At 34.8% G+C, this 25,539-nt stretch overlaps 1 protein-coding gene across 1 annotated transcript in view; it reads left to right on the top strand.

Annotated features, from left to right (window-relative positions):
* The first annotated feature begins 291 nt into the window (after nt 1-291).
* LOC144445337 (short transient receptor potential channel 4-like) overlaps nt 292-25,539 on the top strand; it is a 64,421-nt gene continuing 39,173 nt past the window's right edge. The window contains exons 1-2 of the mRNA XM_078134875.1: nt 292-812; nt 8,287-8,477. Of these exons, the coding sequence (XP_077991001.1) occupies nt 292-812; nt 8,287-8,477 (712 nt within the window). The remainder of the gene's footprint in view (nt 813-8,286; nt 8,478-25,539) is intronic.

Raw genomic sequence — 25,539 nt, 5'->3', positions numbered from 1 at the left:
TTAATTCGGATTATCATTATAAATGTGGGGATATAGAAGGTGATGTGGGTAATTATAACATTTCTTTGACACCACGTCCTAAAAACTTGACTCAACACTAATACTTCTGATTTACTGTTGGTGAATATAAACGACATTAAAAAGCGAGACTTGCCAACAACGAAGGATTTGTGACGTCACATTGTTGGTTCTAAAAGTAATACTCTCTTCCTACTGTGTTTTGTATATATGTTTCAGAGTATGTGAAAGTTTATTAAAAGGGGAATGAACATTTGACACCAATGTAAAGCGATGGGGGACAGATCTGACGAAACAAGGAGAGATCGATTACCAAGGCGAAACGTCCCGGATGACGCTGGTATGCTCACGAGGGATCCCGGAAATAATGGAGAACGGGGTCACCGGGAAAGAAGTACGGGGGAGAGGGATAGCAGAGATCGGAACTTTGTCCAAGGAGGCAGGAATAGATCCAATATTGATTCCATAACGAGAGGCAACACAAACAGAGGAATGTCGGAGAAATCGCGATCGATGCGAGGAATGGGAGATAGGACCAATTCTCGGGGTCTAATGGAAACTACGCATCTGACTACGGGGATAGCGGAAAGACGGAATTCCCGTGGAATCATTGAAACGACGCACTTAAACAAAGTAATGTGTGAAAAGCCCGACCCAAAAGGAACAACGGAAAAGAAAGGAAAACTTGACAGAAGCATGGTTGATGTGACGGCCAAACACAATGCTATTGGCAATACTAATCTTGTTATCAATGCAAACAGTTCGGGGAGTTCGTCTAAGCAATCTGTGAATAAGTCAGACGAAGGTGAGTTAAGCTATATTAATTCCAATCATCCCTTTGTGGTGTTTTTCTTTTACGTTTCTTACCCCTAGCATAATATCTGACGCCAGTATGTCTTCAAATTGAGATCAAATATCAGAAGAGATAGATTGATTGAGTTGTAGAACTGTAAATCAGATCAAAAGTATGGAATGTAGTTATAGTAACTCAAGTATAGATAATAAACGTAGACATTTGTATTCAAATACATGATCTCCCCTTTATAGACATAATGTAATAAAAAACGAGGAAAGTATTCTAATGAATACATGATTACATCTCAACTTTTCTTGCCTGGTTGATTCTATATATATCTTTCAAATGAACTCCATCCATCCATCCATCCATCCATCCATCCATCCATACATACATACATCCATCCATCCATACATACATACATACATACATACATACATACACTATATATATATATATATATATATATATATATATATATATATATATATATAGATAGATAGATAGATAGATAGATAGATAGATAGATAGATAGATAGATAGATAGATAGATAGATAGATAGATAGATAGATTGATTTAATTAATACCCTGGCATAGCATTATTTTTAGATCTAGTGTTTACTATCTCGTGTTGGTTTGAAACGATATAGCTTGAGATATTGAGCCTAGACTACGACAACTCTCTGGGCTAAATGTATCGGATACCATTTTATCACTTGTTACCATGGCAATTGACAGTTACATTAAAGATACCGGCGCCCGGAAGTCTGTCGTGTATCAGCCCGAAAAAGACCTTGTGACGAGAAACACACAACGGCGCTCATGGGCAAACACACAAACATACCCACGCAAGTGTAAATAGCGGCTATATTGCATTGGTATGAGTGGGATCAACAGATTATAACAGGCGTTTTAACTATTTGCACTTGACAGTATCATGGCATAGTGTTAACCTTTTTATCTCAAGAAACTTGTAATTATCCGCTATTACATTCAAGAAATATCAATAGTAAATCTAACATGATATAAACTTCGAAAATTGATTTTAAAATAATTTGGCATGGGTTTCCGTGCAAATGCCCGAAATAGAGGTACATGTAAACTTATATTAACATTCTGTCATTTTGGAAACCAATATCGCCACAAAGACCGAATAATGTGTTGACATTGGGGGTGGGGGTGGGGTGGGGATTAGGAAGTTTGACTCTTTCCAGTGTTAAACATAATGGGGAATACATGTATAAAACTTTGTAGTCATTTAGTTCTAAAAGACCAGGCATAAAATTCATGCGCGCAAAAGAAGAGATTATGAGAACAGTGATTTTCTGTTAAATTGGTCTTCGGCGAGGCGCTTGCTACTTTAACATCTATCTCTAAAGAACTAGAAAATCCAAATGCCTATATGAAATATGATAGCTTATTTGTTTTCAGCAATCTTTTCATAGTGTTGTACCCGACTGAAATTATTTTCATATGGGTCACAATGCAGTATGAAGTGATTCAGTTCCTATTTGTAAAAAAAAATCAATTACATAACCTAGTAAAGACGGATATTATGTCGGTACATTACTGCTTTTAAATCTTGCAAAGTAAAAACCTGTCGGCATTATGTAGACCCATTAAGAACGAGGCAAGGCTAGCACACAAGGAAGTACCACTTTCATTCGTCTAAGAAGCTTAATAAAGTCACTTTACAGGGTGTACACGATTGTCACCTATCGCTTTACAAACCTGTACAATCAAATAAGCAGGACATTGTAAGATTTTAACTTGTGAATTTGCCCCGGAATCAAAGACATAATCACACGTTATGCTCTGAGGACAGCCGCCTAGCTTGCCAGCATACCATTGATATATCCGGTGTAATTGTGTGAATGTCAACGTAAACGAAAATTGACAGTTGGGTATTGATCACGACAGCTCACTGCGAGGGAAATCAAACGCACCCTTGTGGAAAAAAGGTGAATACCCATGATGATTAGAACGAAAAGAACGTTGTCTTAAATCGTACTCCGACAAATTCCAAGCGAAATCAAATTACTGCTATTTTATCGCATGGGGAATGTAAATTATGTGGACGTGACGTCATCGCTGAATACGTAATCAGTTTGTTACAATCTCGGCCACGCGCGTTTTCTTTTTCTGACACAGCCTGAACACCAACAAAGAACAGACTGTGCCAGGTTAATGTTTCACCCTAACGTGCAAATAGTTGTCTTAGGAAACCGTTCCTTGAAACAGGAAATGCCGTTAGACATGTAAATAGCTCGCCATAAAGTCATTTGATTATCTACAGTGACTGCAAAAAATAACTTCCATTACATTCCCGACAGCTTGAACTTTCCTTTTCAAACAGTTACAAAAAAACTTCCCGCCAAAAAAAAAATCGTTAAAATTTTACATTTTTGGATGAAATAATACGAACTATTTATTTTATATTAAACTGTCGTCAAAAAATTGTTTAAAAATTACCACAGTTAAAAAGAATTCAGGTTGAACGTGATAAAAGTGAAGGTCACCTGCGAGATGATGTGGTTCCGAAAACATAAATATACCTATTACGAGCTTAAGTAGGTAGGACGTGGCATTGATATGTTTTAATTACATTTGTTTTAAATCATAATATATCCTTTTTAGGTTATCGGAAATACCACTATTGCTTTATTTGACCAAACCATTTAAAAACATCTGCTAGTGAAGGTCTGAAGACGCAGTCGACACTGCCTTTATTCAATAGCACTATATATGTAAATTGAGTCCAAATGTAATTTGATATGACTGACATTCTTTCTCATTTGAAAGTATTGACTTTTCGTTTTCGAGTGTTTCCTCTATTTCTTTACACAGCCGTAACATACTCTTACTTTTTTTTCTACTTCTGTAGTTGGAATACACCGTTCGTGGCTGTCAACCCTAACATAGTCTCCTATATCCCATCAATCATTTCACAATTATCAATCTATGAAAACCTGAACTCAAATATCGCATTAAAGGATCATATTTGTCTTCTAAATAAATTCTGTACATTCATTTTTTATTTTTTTTAACCGAATGCTGAAATAATCATAAGTCACCAAACAGATGAATAAAACGACTATTATCGTTTGATGCATAAGTACTCATTTTCATGAATAAAAAAGTATAATCGACGTATTTATTCATGACTTGTATTGATGAATAGCAGATGTTTGATTGAAGTCGCCGACTGTAACTAAGCAGCTCAAGTCACGTGACATCAAAGTAAGTTATTTTGTCTTGACGGACACATACAATGCATTATGTTACATGACCATTTGTATTCGATTATGCCACCATAGAATGCATTGACCAATCACAACTTCTCTTACAACCATATGCCATTTATTTATATTTCTGACGAATGAGATATCCTTAAACAGTGACTGTGTGCCATGAGCACGTCCAAGGCAAAATTTAAAAAATCTGTGTTTCCGTTAACCCTACCGACCCTAGTTTAAACCGCCGACCCTAAACATTGTTTTAACAATTGAAAACAAAGAGTTAATCAAGGTGTCACAGAAGGGGTATTCTGACCGACATTATGTTTGTTTTTTGAGTAGAGGCAATATTTTTTTCACAATCAATCAATCAATCAATCAATCAATCAATCAATCAATCAATCAATCAATCAATCAATCAATCAATCAATCAATCAATCAATCAATCAGTCAATCAGTCAGTCACTCAACCAACCAACTAACCAACCAACCAACCAACCAACCAATCAATCAATCGATCGACCGACCCATCAGTCAGTCAGTCAGTCAATCAATCAATCAATCAATCAATCAATCAATCAATCAGTCAATCAACCGGTCAATCAATCAATCCACCCACTCACCCATCCATCCATCCATCCATCCATCAATCAATCAAATAAGTAATTAATCAGTCAATCGAGCAACAAACAAATTAACAAACCAGACAACCAACCAACCATCCATCCAACCATCCAACCAACCAACCAACCAATCAATCAATCGAACAACCAACCAACAAATCAATCAATCAATCAATCAATCAATCAGTCAATCAGTCAGTCACTCAACCAACCAACTAACCAACCAACCAACCAACCAACCAACCAATCAATCAATCGATCGACCGACCCATCAGTCAGTCAGTCAGTCAATCAATCAATCAATCAATCAATCAATCAATCAGTCAATCAACCGGTCAATCAATCAATCCACCCACTCACCCATCCATCCATCCATCCATCCATCAATCAATCAAATAAGTAATTAATCAGTCAATCGAGCAACAAACAAATTAAAAAACCAGACAACCAACCAACCATCCATCCAACCATCCAACCAACCAACCAACCAACCAATCAATCAATCGAACAACCAACCAACAAATCAATCAATCAACCAATCAATCAATCAATCAATCAATCAATCAATCAATCAATCAACCAATCAATCCACCCACTCACCCATCTATCCATCCATCAATCAAATAATTAATTAATCAGTCAATCGACCAACAAACAAACTAACAAACCAGACAACCAACCAACCAACCAGACAACCAACCAACCAACCATCCAACCGAACAATCAACAAACAAATAAACGAACAAACCAACCAACCAGCAAATATCTTACTCAGTCAGAACTCCCCATGGCCAGTACCATTGAAACGTCAAAACAGTATAGGCGCCTTAAAATCTGGAAGTACGTAGCCTGGGTCAGAGTAGAGACGATCTTGCCATCCCAATTCAGCTATGCATGTATTATTTCAGTGTTCTGGGGCTAAATTTATATATCATCAAATTGAAATATACATTATTTCACGCCGAATTTGGACAAACATTTGCATATACACTTGCTTGTTTTCGGATCGATCGACAATTAATATGCAGTATTTCGAACGAAACGGCAAACATTTGCAGTAATATACAGAATTTCGAATCGAACGGCCAAATGTGAAGGCCTGATCACGTACGGTGTCATCGTTAAGTTGGTGATATGAGAACTCGTGGTGTACATACATGTACAATGTTTACGATGTGTATGAATAATTTCATAGCAACCAGCGAACACAGTGTGCGTAGTTCATGACTTTTAACTCACTCATTTTATTGGAGGCTTGTCATTGGTAAATGCTACTGTACTTGGAGTCTGAAAATGTCAATCAGTTCTCGTGAAATTTCAAAGTCAGCAAATCGAATTAAAACAATTAAAGTAGAACACAGGAACTTGACACTGAAAGATTAGATATCTCATAAATACGTGTATTTATTCATATTGGTTTCACATTTTCAACATAACATTATCAATTCACAGTTAGATTTGACACTATTGACCTTTTTTTACATTTTCAGTATAATTTTAAAAAAATAATAAATTTGCTTTATTGTTGTGCTGATATTTTGAAACACTTTCACTCGATAAGTCGCTAAATGTCCGAAAATATCAATGTTTTAAGGATAAGAAGGCCACGAGTGATTTCAACTTGATTTTATTCATCTGTCAAAGTGACAATATTCTCATATGGTAACCAGTATGCGCTTTATCGCTTTACTTGAACGGTCGATATTCGTTCGTGCACGGCAATCAACAATGGATACCTGGAAAGCTACCACGACACAGATACCGTCATGAATACGTATTCCCCACCATGCTATTAAAGCCCTTAATGATTTCGTTGTACTGAACAAACTGGGCCGTAAATCACTCTTTACAGTAACTGCATGTGACTTTCGCTTCATTGCACCACAGTGATATGTGTTATTCTGTACTTCTACCCGTATCAACGTCAGACATGTATGGTTGAACGAAAATATTACATTTTTAGTGAACATCGTTGCAATCTGGTCATTTTAGTCAAAACGCCAATGTATATTTATACATTGGGGATAATGACATTAATGTAGTCTAAAATGCTATGAAATTCCGCAAAAAAATTAAATTTGTTCAGATTTTTCTTGCGGGGAGCGACTGCCATAGAAAGTAAAATAAGCTTCTTGCTGGTACAAAAACAATGTCATGTATACACCTAGCTATGGTGTTCAGTAAACAGATCACATATATGTTTTCACAGTGTATACCGGAATATGAAATTTCAACCATTAAAAATTATTTGCAGGCATCCGGATTTTTCATTGAGGATAGTTTTTCAGCTAATATGACTTCTGATAATTAGTACCCGACCCTAAAGATTAAGAAACGAAAAATGTGCTAATTTGACACCACCAGGTTGAAATCGTTCCGTGTGACCCAGCGTGTGCGGGTCTACTTTAGTAGCGTTGATGTGAAAGGTCACAGTAGAGAAACTGATACTGAAATCCAATTCCACCGTCGAAAAACACAAAAAAAACACTATTATGACAGTTGATGGCGAATTATTGCCACTTCCGTGTGTATCATATTTTATCCCCTGACAAGCAGAAATTGTATATGTTGAGTATGAGATTCCGTGAACTGATTTAGGTTAACCTTTTCACGGTCGCGAGTTGACATGTACGCTGACAAACGTGAAAGCATGTTTTTTTTTTTACAAAAATGTTAGCAATGTGATCATTTTTAGGAGTCTTTTTAGCATCATGATATAAATATTGATCATATGTCAAGTGTAGGTCTAAAATCTAGCTTACACATCTCAAAAAATACAGACGGACGATAATTTTTACATATTATTTTGGCGGGAACTTTTTTGACAATCTGTTTCTCCTACGTTCGGTCAGTCCCCGAGGGGAGAACGATGATCAATAGAACAGCATAGTGATTGCGAGAAATATCATATCCACTATAACATCATTTATAGTGCGTTTTACTTAGAGTAAATCCTATTGGTTTTCAGGGAAGCTGGAGATGTACAATTCGGTCGAGTCGAAAAGCCCTCGGGGCATTGGAAGCAGATGGATATGAGATTGTTATAGTTGATGAAGGCCTTTCACTGAGAATTCATGTTTGATTCCCTTAAAAGTGATGTTCTGACATTGCCGTAAAAAATCTACAATCCTATTACCATAAATTAAAATGATGACAGCGAATCTGCTTAAGCCAAAAATCACCCTCGAGATTTTGCTGAGAACTGAATTTAGCAAATTAAGCAACTTTTTACCTAAATTATCATATATGCTTGTGGAAATTGTGGGCTAGTACTTCGTATCAAGGATATCGGTATGAAATTCATGTTTCTTCGTAACGAGGATATAATTAGCTTGAAGTAGCAGCAATAACTACCTTTACTAACAGCCTAGCCTTGCCTTGCCTTCTTGTGTGCTTCCTTTCACTAGCGAAGTGTCGTTGCGCAGTTTCACTTGTTGAGAGCAGAGGGGACTGTAGACGAGATCTAGATCACGTGATCATACCATTGTGTAGCAGCAGCTGTTCACGATGAAACTCTTGGCACTAGTGTATTGGTTTCTAGTCTGTTTTCGCGGGTTTTGTTGATAAAAAAATCTTCTTCTTTTTCTGACCCGACGGCTTTGTTATGTTGAGAGTTGCAGGTGTGACGTGGAGATTTGCAGACACTTCGGCGGAGAAGTTATTCTTGGCAGCCGCTGACAAAGGTGATAAGAAGGCGCTACTTCAGACCTTGGAAAACCTAGACCCAACAAGACTGAACGTTAACTGTATTGATGCAGAGGGGAGAACTGCTCTCGTCATCGCGATCCAAAATGGCAATATAGGTAAGAACATACGTTTTTCTTGTCGTTTCATACCTTATTCTAGCAATCTTATATTCCCATTTCCAAATATTCAAAGTCGACTTTATATGACGCTCACCCCGGTGTGATCAGTGCGACCTGAACATTTTGTATATGTATCGTAGATGTCGACTGATTCACGATATTTTTTAGGAAATTGTAAACTTAAGCGTTTAATAATCTCGTAAACACTGTTTATTTATCATTTTATTTGTAAAAATTAGTTTTCATAATTATCAATTATTATTCACTATACTGGAAAAGGAAAAAACTATTCTCTATAAGGAAATTAAAGTGAGGTTAGAATTTTCGCTCGATGGCGACTGAATTATCTCCACTGAACACAGCTATCTCCATAACTTTTTACGTCATTTGTAATCAAATTCTGGGGATTGGCACTCAATGCTGTGATATTAGCGATTAAGATTTGACCCGTAGATAAAATACCCCTCGTCTTTTGATCCGTGGTATGAACATCTCTTTATTGCTAAGCGGTCATGGAGAGATGCTTTGTATATCGCAAGATGAATAAAAGTTTACTGCTATTACCACGAAGGTAATCGTTCTTCGCGGCCCAGTGAATTGAACGCCGCATGGATGTTGCACTCAATAGACAACATAGATTCGGCTAAATACAAGCAGTGACTTGTACTGCCGTAGCGAGTTAAATGATGCAGCGGTAACGTATCTCGACGAGCAGTCTTGATGCCGGCTGAAGTATTAGCCTCAGTTACCATTGAGCTAGACCCACGTTGATGTCCGCCCCACGGAAATTCACAATCACTATATACGACATGTCAGTTATTCTTTGATGAAAATTAATGGTTCTATACTTGAATTCTGATAAAAAAAAGTTGCCTCTGTTTAATGTGCGAAAGTTCATATGCAGAGACGATGTATTCTTCTAGGTATTCGCACGTAATCAATGTTTATGACTCGATGATTTGCCCTCTAGAGTTTCCCCGTGCAAAGATTTTCATAAAAAAGCAATTTCCATAAATTTTTAGGGCATAATTTTTCGTTAGAGCATCATTTGGTGACATATATTTCGAATTAAGATAATACATAGAGATTAACAAAACTACTGAAAGAGGTTTAGGGTTTACATGTCTAAACTCAGAGCGGGATTATCTTTCCCTTTCTTATCTTTGTAGAGCATAAAGTCGCGACCAAACCTCTCACATGAAACCCATCGTGGTGGCCATTATCCCACATCAGCAATCTTTCAATAAAAGCAAGCTCATTCTCAAAATAGACGGCTTATAATAGTGTGCATCTGAACTTTCAACTTGTAAAAAAATGTCGGCCACATTTTTTGAACGCAGAAATTGTCGTCAAAACTAACGCCCTGTCTGCTCTAGATAAATTTCCTCTAATTTGCATACGCGGACAGAAATAAAAATCATGACGTCATGCATATTAAACAGTTTGTGAACCCCGATTGAAGCAATTTTGGTCTCAAATTTGTGAACTGCAAATTATCTAGAGTCATCCATTCTGTCTCGGTGAAGTGATAAAAATGTTATTTACGTGTCAATGGAAATGTGAAAAATGGCGCTTTAGGAAGTAGATTAGAGTTTATTGCGGCAGGTCATGCAAGGCGGCCCAACCGTTGTGTGATATATGACAAATTGTACTCGGGTGTCGTCAATACAGACTGTCTAATTTGTCAATCAAATGACAATTACTATGATTATAATTCATCACGAAGGTGGACCCAACAAATTCACTTTAGTCCATTTTGAAGCTAGGAAATAAATTGTGTTTCTTTAAACACATGGCGACTGTGATGACTATCCACATGGGATATCCGAATAAAGGAACAAGCGACTTTATAGGCGATCCCCGGAGAGCAATTGTTCGTAGCACGGAAACAAATATTTAATTACGCTGTAGATTGTGATTTTTTTACTGAGATTTATGTTGTTACAAGGGTGACGTCACTCATTCAAAGGGAAAATTGAATATTTTGGTTTCCGATGAACGGTCGATATCTAGTCTATAATTTCTTGTTTTTCTCCTTCAATGATAGCGTCTTACGAGTACCCGGAGTGACACATATTTCATTAACTAAGATTGTGTAAACATATACTAAAACGTTGTCTAGTCGCATAAATTTAATGATATTATATTCGTCCGTTCTCGGCAAACCACAGCCGCTGCTGCGTTATTTATCTACCAGAAGGCAAACAAAAAGTCAACTTGTTGGCCTCTTGACGGCACCTGTTGGTTGCCACTAAGAGGCCAGTGGTAATGTATTTCCCACAATGCTTCATTCAAAATGGAGGATTTGCTGATACCCTTTTACTGACATGGTATACGTAAACGACTGACCGCACTCTTACAGCACTCCATACAGTACTCATACATTATTGCTGATAATTGTAATGGCGCAAACATTTTTTAAGCGAAACTAAGTAAAACAGTCACAACATTTGTTGAAAAAATGGAGGAATAGGGTGAGTTTGGATGGCTAAGTATTTACCTGGCTGAGCACAGAAATACCCTCATGTACGATTATGTGTACTGAGTACAATAAGTGGGTAACATATTTACTTTCAACAAATTTGTTTTATTTTATATTCTTCCGCTCGAATCCATCATCTGTGAAATAAATAGTAACCGTTGATAGCCATTCATATTACAGAATGAGTAGCAGGCGTTCTAGTGTCATGTGAAAACAAAAAACTCCCTGCATTCAATTTACAACCGTTGGTTGTCAATTACTTACGAAATGGAATATTTTGATTAGAGCAAATTCGACCGTATTTATGTCATTTTGATTCGAATAACTTAGAGAAGCAGAGCTTGTAACACTCCAGGCCTCCACCGGTAATGATATAATTTGCATATACAAGACGTCAAGCGAATATGACCGGCTATACACTAAGAAGGGGGCTTTCAGAATCCATAATGATTTTAGAGTTTGTTTTTGCTACAATGTCACAACTGAAATTATCATGGTGTGCAAATATCCCCATCCAGAATGTATAAATGAAATTCATGTACCATATGACATCTGATGAGTTTAACAGTCCGCCAAATGATTGAATGTGATAGTACGACGTATCATAAACTATGTAAAATGTGCATAAAACTCTAATGCACATAATATTTCATATATTAACTGTCAATATAAACCTATTCAAATGACCACAAAGTCCATAAATAAGATATTGCATAAACAACGGAATCTGATTTAGAAGTTTAAAGAAATGTATCATTAACATATTGGTATGTTATAACTTTGATGTAGAAATTGTACAACAGACGTCAAGCAATAATATACATTTTTATTCATTACACATTCTCTCTGGTTTTTTTTTGGTTATCATGTATGATTGCTAAGCAACAATGAGTGAGTTGGACTGATAGGACATTTTATTTATATGATATGTACATGAGGTTACTTAGCAACTGCATGTCATAGAAAAGGCATGCATACGTATTATGGTCAGACATATCACAATCAATCTATGTTTACATATTTTCATGCGTGGAAACATACCTATATACAAACAAACATGCATACATACACAAACATGCAAACATGCATACACACATACATACATAGATACATACATACATACATACATACATACATACATACATACATACATACATACATACATACATACATGCATGCATGCATGCATGCATGCATACATACATACATACATACATACATACATACATGCATACATACATACATACATACATACATACATGCATGCATGAATGCATACATACATACATACATACATACATACATATATACATACATACATACATACATACATACATACATACATATATACATATATACATACATACATATATACATACATGCATACACACTCTCTAAATAAAAATGTGTGTGTGTGTGCATGTATGTATGTGTGCGTGACTGTGTGTGATTTTACAGTAAAACACATTGAGAGAGTATAGACAGATCATGTCCTTTTTGATACTTATAGTGGCCATATGAATGAGAATTGGGTTGTTGTTTTTTATAAAACACCTCTATAATGTTTTCAACTTGATTCCTCAAATCATGCTTTTAACTATATACATTGCAAAAATATGCAAAAAGTGTAAAAGTATGATATTGTACATGCACCAACAAACAATTTTACACATTTGTTTTATATTTTGCAATTTCTTGCTTTTCAAAGCAGGCCTTGTAATATGTTATGTCACGTTGTTTTTATTTTTAATTAAATAAAATCCTAGATAAATACCCAATTCTTATCCTATGACCGCTTTAATTATTGTGATTGTTATGGTTAGGTATGATAGTCTATATTTGGATATTAATTTTGATGCATTGTTTTTTTCTTGATAATGAATATTACTATACATGCCTTCCTCTCTGTTATACTCCGTATTACTGTCAGTGGTGCAGAAATATCTGTACATATATATCCCTCATTTGTTTTAATGGAGGTAGTATATATCGAAACCCATTGATGACATTTTTGATGGCGTTTTTTCCGTCATACTTTCTCGTTAAAAATAATGAAATTCACCACAACGCCAGTACCACCTGTTTTTGTAACATAACGAAATATATTGTATATCCGTTATTGATTAAAAATGCATTATTTTGAGGAACTTTCATTCTCATCGCCGCAAAGTAAAAGCGCATTTACATTTAAAAAATGGACAGGAAACACGTCTAGTCGAGACGTGAATGCTTTTCTTTTAGATTGTTTGTACTATGCACGGATGCTCTTTACTTACACGTTTATTTTTGTGTTCCCCTTAACCGTCGCTTAGATCTTGCCTGAATCAAGGTGCGATGAATCTCAAATATTTATTTAATATCTTAGAAGAAGGAAACACGTCGGTAGCTTTCATCGATCATTTTGAAATTCGCTCTTCATGCTACATATTTATACTTTCTCAAATTACAAACAGAAATACTCATGTACAATTATGCATTTACTGGTGACGGTATGCTGTCACATGCACAATTTGGAGTAAAAAATCGACTGTGATACTGATATTGAATCTGTCATATTTATTAAAATATGGTTACTGTAGTCATTGGTGAATTTGAATATTTACATTATACTAGACACAATTTTCTTTTGAATGAAACAGCATGAGTGACGTCAGATAATTCTGGTTATGAAACATCCTAATTACATATAAAACCTCATTATCTAAATTTACTTGTCTGTTCATTTTATCCGACATACACTGCATACATAGCAGTGGAAGTGAGCCCGTCGCTAATCATTCAAAGCAAAAATTACATAATGAGACACATACACTAATTTTAACTGCTTGTAAATTGTTCCGATAGAGTCACTCTAACTTTTGGAAGATTGCCCAGCAACTACGTCATCGTCTTGGCGATGTAAGCTACATTTATTACCATCCATGTAGTAGTTGCATCACTGATGTAATTTCATTACATCATAAGGTAGACACTTTAAGTGTTTGTAACAGACCTTTTTACGGCAATTAGCCCCGAAACGACATTTTCAGTAATCTGGTGTGACATTTAACGGTCAAATGATTGGTTTAATGAACTATAACTTTGTCTCCAATTATTCACTCGGAAACAGTCATGAATTTTCAACACATAGCGTAAAGGTGCTTTCATTAAATCAAAACTTCGGATATAAACAAAAATGTATATGTGGTTACTGAACTTTTCGATATTATATATTATTGTTTGCAATACGCATGCGTATGCGTCAACAGTGAAAGTATCCGAATAATACGCTTATTATACACACACGAGCTCAATTTAGTTAATTTATTTTCATTTGAAATTTTATTTCTTATTTCTAAATGATTTTGAAATATTTTAAACTAATATTCAGATTACTGGATAGTAAAATATCGGTCTGTTAGCGTATTTAAAAAAAATAGTTGGTTATATGACACAATCTTTCATTACCCAGCAAATGTAAAAGTAGAAAAAATGAATTCTTTATACAGATGAAATATAAGATTTGGTAGGGAGAGAGATAAGACTGATATTTCTATATATCAGCTGATAAAGAGAAAATTGTTTTCTGCATTTCCAGTCTGAGAATTAAATTGAGGTCAAATTGCAGAATGTAAACAAATATCTTTGTTTACATGAATATGAATTCACGTTTAAGTGGTTATTAAAAGAATTTCATATACTTTTTAAAAATAAATCTCAAAAGATTTACTTAAACATATTTAGCCGAGATACCTTTTGTTACAAGAATTCTCTCATTGTAAGGAATTGTAAACCTGTTTCTTTTATTCTATTCTCTTTACAGCTTGTTGACTATTAATTGTCGGAAAAGAATTCGATTTCTGCTCATAATTGTGAAAATAACTTTAGTTGCCTTTTGATACTTTTCAATAATTTACCCCAAAGTACTTTTAGTGCCGAAAGCCGTACTAACTTATAGTATTGTTCGAGAAAATAGCACACTAGTCTTTCAGTTGAGATTGTAAGTGCAATAATCAATGAGATATAAAAGTATGCTGTAAACAGTTTTCAAACTAACATTCAATGATTAGAACTTCTTCTCTCCAATGAATGTATTCATGACAATATTTTTCAAAAAGGAAATAAGAAAAAAACGGAGCCTCGGGAATAAATAATTCGTGAACTAAGTCCAGGAAAGAGAAATCTATGATAACAAATATAGCGAAATAAAAGGATTATTGCTTGTTTAAATTACTTTTTTTTATGACTGGTTTAATTATAGTATCGTCAAATAAAAGAAGGCACTATTTGATTTATTTTGCCTTGTGTATAAGTACAACGATTTAATATTGTTGCTTAGTATTTGGAAGCCGATACAACCACACCATTAAGATTTTTTCCAAAATCAATCAACTGAAAATAGTGTATTTGAACACTCCAGAAACTTAATTGAGTATTTATGGCATGGAAGAAAAGAACGGGAAGGTGGATCTCGTCAGAACGTCTCCAGGGAGATTGTTTCAACTGTGTTACTAATTACACTCGGGCTATTCAGCGCCTTCGATTCCACAGTGTCACGGAACCTTGCGTAAAAAGCCTCACACCATAAATTTCTAACTCGCTATTCTTTCCTGTAATCTAACGTTCTGCCATGAGCGGCTTTTAACCTTAAGCGTAACGAGCTTTTACAGTCGTCATGACAACGATAAATTGTCACCTTGGTAACAATCCCTGCGATTAATTTACCTCAGAAAATCGAAGTAATGATTTAAAATCAGGGTATGTCAAACACATGGATAAAAAGTACTGACTTAGAAATAAAACTCACCAGCCCTAATGTTTGATATGTGTAGCGCAACTCTATTCCTAATTGAAAGAAGTTACTCCTCTATTAGACCGATAATTAATGACGCCTTAACCGAGGGGCCCTTTGGGAATCCCTAGCTGAGGGTTAATTCTCTAGGGCAAAACATCGTTTTACGGCATTTTAGTGGTCGTAGCATCCGATAGCTCTTTATATGACAGGCAAAATGGACTTCACAAAGCTAAACTCCATTTGCATACATTAGTTGGAATCTGCTTGTAACTCTTTTATAAACTAAATTGAATGTAAATGAAACGTTACCACCTTCATGTTAATCATACAGACTTTGTGTCGACATTTCCAAGTCAACGTTTCGTATCGGGTTCAAAGTGTTGGTAGAAAAATGAATCATGTCACTTAACTGACACATTGAGGGTAGGGTTTATCGTATACAGTACAGACATCGCTTATCATGACAGCTTTACACATGTGTGTTTAATTGGAGAGGGTGGGAGAGGGTGGGTTCGTTCCTTGAAGCCCCGAAGGCTTTAGGGAGAGAACAAACATGACCTTTGTACTAGCAATAAATCTGCCGACTGCTTAATTTTAGCTTACTTTTTGGATTATTTGCCTTTGTACACGTGAGGAGTGAGAGCATCATTACTTGTTTGCATTACCTTAAATAAAAGGAGGACTGAGAATGAATAAATGTCATTTCTCAGATAATCTAAGTTATAAGAAATCCATCATAATTATTTTTACAACATCATCATCATCAATTAAGTTTCCATTAAAAATAGAGACAAAAGCTTAGTAAAATAGAATATTATGTTAACCTTACTGAAGAAAATAGATCAAAATTAATGTGCAAAATTTATCGATCATTTAAGATGCTTTGTGCTCAACATAGCATGTTGTAAAAAAAAATTAACAAAAAATAATAAACGGACAACAACAACAACAACAACAACAACAACAACAAAAACAGCAACACGTCAACGACGTGGTATAGTAGACAGTAGCAACAACAACAGCAACAAAAAACCTCATACACATATGCAAAATAATCAAACTTACAAACAAATCTGATTTGGTAAAATAGACAATGTTATGTCTATGGTCATGTTTCTCTAGATTTTGGAGACCTGTTGTCATACAATGAAAGATATTTAACCTAAAACAAACCGTCGACCGATGAATTGATAAAAAAAATTACGAATGATGCCATGATTTTATCATCAGCCACACAAATTTACCAACATTGCTACATTGTATTAGCGTGAGCTTCCGGCAAAAAGTTTATTCGTCTGCTTAAATGGTTTAAAATACGTACAGACTCATCTATACTACAACATACAAACTTACAGTCAGCTCGATTAAGGTGAATCCGCGGAAAATAATAAGTAACTTTGCTAACATTGTGTCCAGTTAGCAACAAACGATAAAATGTAACAATTCTAGTAAAACACGTGTAGAGCTATACGATGAAATGCGGCCATTCTAGGAAAACATGTGTCGATGAAATGTGGTAATAATGCTAGTAAAACTTTGTCGAACTCGACAACACACTGTAACGAAGATATTCGACCCAGACGATAAGATGTAGTAATGTGAGACTTAAGTCGAGCCAGACGACATTCAATTTCAGATTAACGGACTTCTTTTGTGTTAAAAAAATGATAACAAATCACAAAAGACAGAGAAGCGTTGAATGCCCATGAGATTGTCAGCAACTATATATCTTGAATATGGAAAGGATTTTTCAGAATATCCACTAAGGGTATTCTGAATTGAGTGATAACCAATGTAATAACTTGAAGTAGATACTATTCGTCGTAACTGTTAAACCGGCAACGTATATTCTTCACTATTACTGCGCATAGAAACTATCATAAAAAAGTCTTCAAGCAAAAAAGGTGCGGCCTTTCAATGCTTTTGTAGAAAAGTTCGGACATATTAGAAAATTTAATGATATGCGATAAATTGTTCCGGATTTGCTATAATAGAATTATATGGCCGCATGCCTTACTGGCATGCAAATTGTGGGTACTTTAAAAAAAATAAAGTAATGTGATTTAAGATTTTTAAATACATTTAAAGAAATTGTACATCTGTTGATAATTACTAATTTATATATATTGTAATTGTTGTCAAATTGTCTAATAATTGAAAGACAACAGACATATTTTTAAATATTATTTTGTGTATTTGCTGCTTTTGCGATGAATATTTTTATACATGTGCAAGAACTTTGTTAGACAGGATGCAGTAGGTCTGCATTTAAGCTTTTTTCTCACCTGGATATCATATTATTATTTATATCTATTATAAGTAATCAACGTTCATTTTTTATGTCTATTTTCTTTTATATTGATACGTCAGTGGTATTGTTGTTGTCTGAATTATGTAAATAATAAAACTTTACATATTTATTGTTTTCATCTATATGAAGTGATTGTACTTTTAATACATTTTCAAAAATGGTTCCCTACTGCGCATGCCTATCTGAATATTTAATCAGAATTTCCTTTTCACGAGTACGATTACTGTACATTCAGTCTCGAATAGAGAATGAAGCCAGGTTAATGCCATTACTAGATTGAAGCTAGCACAATATATTTAAAAGTTCAAGGTATTGTTAGGTTTAATTAAGTTCAGATTTACAAAAAAACCTTTTCCTCCTGGAACACGACCGATTTTATACTTGCACCCGTACGCCTGACACTCCGCCATGACTATACACAGTGAGAACAACACAAATAGTGAGGGAAGGTGGCTAGGTTATGACGTCACTTCCGGTCTTGGCCGACAACTTTAAAACGTCACTGTGCTTACAATAGTGAGTGAAAGTGAGCAAAATATTTGGAAATGGAATGGTTTTAGCCTATATTTTTTATTTTAGACCTATGTTTTACAAAAGTGTCGGTTCACTTTAAGTTGACCTAATACAGTACTCTTATACACAACAAAGTACTCACCCAGTGACATATGATTTCCATCACATGAATTCAAAACGGTCAATTGTAGTAATAAGCCCTTTCCTAGCCTACTTCCAACTCTTATCTCAATCACAGTTCAGAATGTTAACAATCTCACATATTACATACAATCAAACTGAAATTGACTATTTCAATTTTCAATATATATTATTTTATTGATAATATTTTGTGTCATAAATATGTGATAAAAGTAGAGTGAGCCGACATATAACATCATACATATGAGTGTCTGCTGTATCTGCTGTAATCCATTCCTATAAAACAGTTCAATGAAACTAGTGGTACTGAGAGCTCGAGTACTGTACAGTTAACGTGTCGTGAAACAATATCTTTATTGCTAATACGAATCTACCATCAAGTTGAGAGACATTTATGACGTCACAAAAGTTTATCTCGTGTTACAGTCTCACAGTAGTAGCGGTGATAACGAGGTTACTAGTTTCATAGATACAATTCTGCCCAGTGCTTTTATTTTCAACCGACAGAAAACCCTTGCCAGTGCCACCATGGTAAGAATATCCATGAATAAACCGACGACTCAAAGTTTAAATATTCGACAAAATCTAATTTGTTAACTGGTTAAAACAGATTTAAAAGGCACTTGTATTAATTGAATTCCTTTTTGAATTAGTATGCGTGTCTTTTCAATAAGTGATGAGAAACATTGTCTGTGGTTGGCATGTCAACACAAGGAGGTTATATTAACAACGCAAATCACGTATCTCTGGAGACGAATACCACATATTGCTGGTGATAAAACCAACACAAATGTAGACGTTACTCACTTGAAATTCCCTTCCACGAGACCAAGCAGAAATTCATCTTAGATTGCATTTTTTACATTTTCTTTTCAATTTAGAAACAAGGTAATAAAGTAGAGTCGGGTCGCCTTTACCTTTGATTATCTGTTTGATGGGTGTTTGTGATGTAAATTTTTCGGTTTGCGTCAAGTATTAAATCAGTTAGAGTTAGCAGATAACTGTGACATTCATTTTTGACCACCTGTCTTCACGTCTCATTCTGCCATTACAGCCAATATTAAAAGATATTTTTTCTAATATTTTCGTTATGTGTTACTTCTTAACCATCACACTATGGGAACAGATAAAGCCTTTAGTTTTATTCTTTATTTCGAACAATTTCGAAATTAGTTTATATTAGGCAAATAAAAAAACTTGTTTCTGGTCAGCGCGCGCATCACTTAAACACCCTCGCGTCATTTTTTTCCTGTTTGCCCAGCCCATGCTGCCGCAGTCTGCAGATCCAGGGGGGAAACACAGAAAATAACCCTCCCTACTTCTGTAAAGACAACTGAAGAGCCAATCATGAACAAGCATGTAAAATCTGCCCAAAATACACACTTGCTCTAAGGGGCTCAATAAAAAGAACAGTAACAGTAACTGACAAAATGTCCTTATCAGAAACAATTCTCCTTTTTTTGGCCTACAAAACGCAATGTGAAGTTGTGTCTGGATCATGTTGCCCTTAATGTTGTAATAACATATCATATGACAAGAAGTGTATAATGTTAGCGTTAGGATTTTTAGGAATCAAAATCAAAATTTGAAATTAACCAAATATCTACGGCATTTTTCGATTCTCTCTGTTTGGTCTCCCAAACATTGAGAGACGTATTTCATTGGCAAAACAAGAACATTAAAACCACAAGATCAATGATTTCTAATTATAATTCATTTATTGTTCTCATACTACTTGCACTTGTTCTGAAATTAAAAAAAAACTATGTTGTTTCCAAAGTCAGACTTCTCGGAAAACGTCGAAATACTATTGCAGAAACTTTGGAAACGCATATAGTAGTGTATATACGTATGTGTATATATGTCTGCGCTTGCGTTCAAACACAACAATAAACCTTGCAAAAAGCCGTGAATTTCGTTATTTTAGTTATTATTTGTATCTCACTATCTGAGTTCAGTAGACAGACTCGAAAATTATATAGACCACTTTGATGATGAAGTAATTACGATAAACAGACATCTTAAGTTTATTTTTACCAGATTATACCACCATCCTTACCTTTGCGTAGTACGTCATGTAAACACGTGTCTACGTCATTAATTTTGTATAGTCATACTTCACCCCCTTTCTTGTATTCATATTGGCAGACAAAGTTCAAGGTCACGGAATATATACTTGTCACTTTTCTTTTTAATATAGACATACGGGTTCATTTAACCCATCTACACAATGTTAGAGGTCGTGTTGAATAATGCAAACTAATTAAGTAATGCAAAACGGTTAAACCCTCTGTTGGCGATGATAACAGTTTGGAAGTCCCCAAAAGAAATTTCATTACACTTTATCTGAATGACATGCAATCAGTGTATTGAGGAATTCATGATTAAAAAAATACGAAGCGTGATTCTGATCATTTCAATAATAGTGCATTGTCTATTTCAATGCTAAATTATTCGATGTTCATATCAGATATTGACAGAAAAGACTAATGGATTTTTCTTAATTTGATATGGATACAAATATTTTTTAGAGGTGGAGAGTACAAAACTTCTGACTGTATTGGATACTCTCAGCAGTAGACTTGTCAACATTCAGTCCACAATTGCCGTGCCTTAATAATGATCGATTTCTGATCACCAAATGGCCACCTTTTTAAGCAGTGACCTTTTACGGCCACTCTTAGTCTGTGATCGTTTTATTGGGTGTTATTTTTCGACGTGATCAATAACGTCTGTCGACCGTGGTCATATTACTACATTTTGGAAATTGACAAAAGAATGAGTACATAAAATTGTAATCTTTCAAATTCACGTTGCCTTACTTATGACGTTCGTAGTATGGACATACGTAATTTGAATAGAAAATTCATTTCAATACAGTTTTACAATGGTCAGAGAAAATTCAGGGTTCCTCCCAGACAATAAAGACTATTCAACTCATATGTCTGTCTGTCTGTCTGTCTGTCTGTCTGTCTGTCTGCCTGCCTGCCTGCCTGCCTGCATGTCTGTCTGTCTGCCTGTCTGCCTGTCTGTCTGTCTGTCTGCCTGCCTGTCTGTCTTTGTATGTATGTATGTATGTATGTATGTATGTATGTATGTATGTATGTATGTATGTATGTATGTGTGTGTGTGTGTGTGTGTGTATGTATGTATGTATGTATGTATGTATGTATGTATGTATGTATGTATGTATGTATGTATGCATGCATGCATGCATGCATGCATGTATGTATGTATGTATGTATGTATGTATGTATGTATGTATGTATGTATTTTCTCTCTATCTAGTTCAGGCTACTGTGCATCCACGTGTCTTCTTTCAGTTTTTAAATTATGACACCATTAAACCCATTAAAAGCAATAAATGAATAGAGTGAGCAATAACAAAATATCCTATTTATTTTGAAATAATCATTCCTTTAATGTCCTTTCAGTAGGCATTCTTTTTGAGAACACATACTTTATAAGGTTCGAAGTTTTCAAACGAACCATATATTGATGAAGTGGTATACATGTAGAACACTGTAGTATGCAACAATATGTCATATGATATCATAGCAATGGGTTGTATTACACTGTTGGTGTCAAATCACAAACCACGTAATAGCAACGTCTTGGTCTGGGCTAACAATTGCATTACAACGTTTTACCCACTTGTCCTAAATACATTCTGCAGTCAACGTGTTTCAAGAACTTCAAACAGATAGTTTCCTGTAGTACTAGTTGCTTTGTTAGATATAATGGCTTACTCATAATATTGTACAACATGTTCAGTTTGGAATCTTTAACTAGCAAACCTATTTATGCAGCTGAAGGCATTGAACGATAAATAAATCCAATCAAATTGAATATTTGGTCCGCACCCTAAAATCAGCGCCCCCACATCCAATGCGATCACCATTTCAACCTGTTACTCTATTACCATATTACTCTTATCTATTAACTAATTAATATGTGCAATGTCTAATCATTGGTCTTGAAGCAACGTTAAGTCATTATATGGTTTTCTTTCTGATAAACAAATATACCATTTGCGTTAGATGTAATATAATTAACATGTTGTTATGTAAATTTATATCACTGGAGCATACCTTAAAACGTATTAAATAGCTGATGTATTTTTTTTTAAATCACCTATGTGTTTTGAACCTTTGTGCGAAATCGTATATTCCAAGTTAAATATTACCCAAACAGCGATTTGATGGACTATCTTTATTCTAAAAATTTCTAGAAACGTGGTAAATTTCGAGTATGCCTTCAGGGTTGGTTATAAAAGCAAAAATAAGCATACCTCAAAGTGTTAGATTTAGCGTAATGGACGAACAAAAAGTAGTTTTCAACATGTTATTTTAAATAATGTTGACATTTGTATACTTTTCTGTGGAATCGTCGATCTGTCATTTCTTATATTTAACAGATTTATCCCCTGGTATGGCAAGAACCACCATTTATGCCACTTGGGGAAAAACACCTTTTTTCATTTTATTTCGAGCTGCATAATAGGTTGATATATCTTTCAACAAGTATATATCTCCTTTCTGTCTGTTCCATTTTCCCTCCTACTTTTAGGTGCGTCGATGACTATTTATGCAACGTCTGTCTCCTAATACTCATTGTCGAATTGCCCACATTCATATATGATAGTCTATGCCAACATTAAATCAAAGTATATACATTCATAACATAACAAAAAGCAAAATGTAGTACTTTATCTCTTGATATCAAAATGATGTATAAAATTGGTAACCATTTACATAAATTCAGATTTAAATAAATTTACATAAATGTACATATATTTAAATCACACTACTTTAATACTTTCAAACATTTCAATGTGAAAGTAAAACTTGGCTAATTCGTATACATTTCTCACCAGAGTACTACAAACATCACAAACCAAATGCCACTTTGTAATAGCTCAACCATATCATTCAAGAGCAGAAAAATAGTATTATGGTATTCGTTGCTCAATAAACTGCTGTAATTTGCCTGACTGAATATTGTTCACAGCACAGTCGTGGTAATATTCCAAGGCAGCTCCAATATCCCAATCTCTACTACAAATATGAACTCTACAATTCACACGTCTGCATCCCTGTATTCTGCACATGCGCCAATCAAACGTATGACTGTACAAATGCTATCATGACTGGACTAGGAAGGAAGTGCTATCCCACAGACGTGCAAAGTGGCTTCCAATATCAAAGAACTGTTCGAGCGAACAGAACTCCTGTTAATGCAAAATGATATATTCTAGCTCTAAGAGTCACAGACATGTGATCGGAGAAATGAAGTCTGAAAGACTAAAGAGAGTTGATGCTATTTTTTGAGAAATCCTCTTGAGGGAAAAATGGTTATACTTTAATGAAATGAGACGGAACATCTTCAATCTTCGGAAATGAAGGCCTTTCACGAGCTCGAGGAAGCAGTATCGAATGACAACCAAATTTGACTGATTCCGATGAAACAATATATTTTTACGATGATTAGCTTTGTCACTTATGTTTATTGTAAATCGTAAAAAGTCGTTCGTTTCAGCTACTTTTAATAACATTCCCTTTGACTCTAGTAGTAACATTTCATTTTGAAAGGCAGACGACTACTAGGCGTTAAAACGTACCGTTACTCTAAAGAAAAGTAAATTTTATGGTCAGAGTTCCGCGGATAAAAGTTAACTTTCACTATTTAGCATTCCTAAGTTGGCACATAAAATTTCACTATCCCATTAGTGTAATCAAGGTATTGAAATGTCAGACAGAAGTTCACATCTAAAAGTATCGTTTCTTAAATCTGGCGACATACAAGAAATAAATGAGCAATAAATCTTCGACTAAACAATCGTAATTGTTTATTGAGAGTGTTATGTCTTTTTTACCGAGTTCAAAGGTTGTGATTTTAAATTGAATATTTATTAGTGTGAAAAAGTTTGATTGTACTATTTTAACTATTATTCATTTGAAAGAATATCTCCCCTCCAAAACTCAAATGAATAAAATATTTCCTTTTGACATATTCTAGTTAGCTGTGAAAGACACGTTGCCCCTTGCACATTCTCACTTGAAAGAGAATATACGACGCATTAAGAGTTTGAAAACGAGGGTGATGACCCTTGCAAAAATAAACACATATGAAATATATATATATCACTGGGGCAAGATAAACCGAAAACCTGGTGATTTAAGAATGAAACCTACTTCCGGTCTAACTGTGGAAAGCGGTAATTAGACAATTTAAGCAACCATACGTTATTAAAACCCTATTTTCGATAATGTCTGGTAGTGTATTTCTTTAGTGTGCAAGGTTATACTATTTCTACGAAAACTTCTTACGCCGGAAAGAAATCTACATTTTCATTTCCAAGCAGGAAGCTATCTTGTTAATGTTTAACTTATCTTTCAAAGTTCCATTCCACTACCTAGACATATTGGAGCCAAAGAGTTGGTAAACTTAAATAATTGGCCACTGTAAACGACTAACACTCCTACTTTTGAAGATCAACGGTGTTAAGAACTTTCAAGTGTATGTATGTATGTATGTATGTATGTATGTATGTATGTACATACTTTCAGGTATATTCAGGTGTTTACCTAATATGTCTTGCCTTTGAATACCTTGGAAAAGAATTTGTATTCGAAACGTCGGATTACATCTAATGATTCGGACTGTCTCTCAGGTTCCTTTTGCATTTTATGTATGTATGTATGTATGTATGTATGTATGTATGTATGTATGTATGTATGTATGTATGTATCTGCCCATGTGTCTATGTAACAAGCTTAGGTGAATATAATGATTCAAAGCAAGTTAAATTATAACCTGTCAATACTTGACATTCAAA

This window comes from Glandiceps talaboti, chromosome 14 (assembly GCF_964340395.1).
Source record: "Glandiceps talaboti chromosome 14, keGlaTala1.1, whole genome shotgun sequence".
NCBI lineage: Eukaryota > Metazoa > Hemichordata > Enteropneusta > Spengelidae > Glandiceps > Glandiceps talaboti.
Note: the sequence above shows the minus strand (reverse complement) of the source record. Positions and strands in the feature narration are given on the sequence as shown.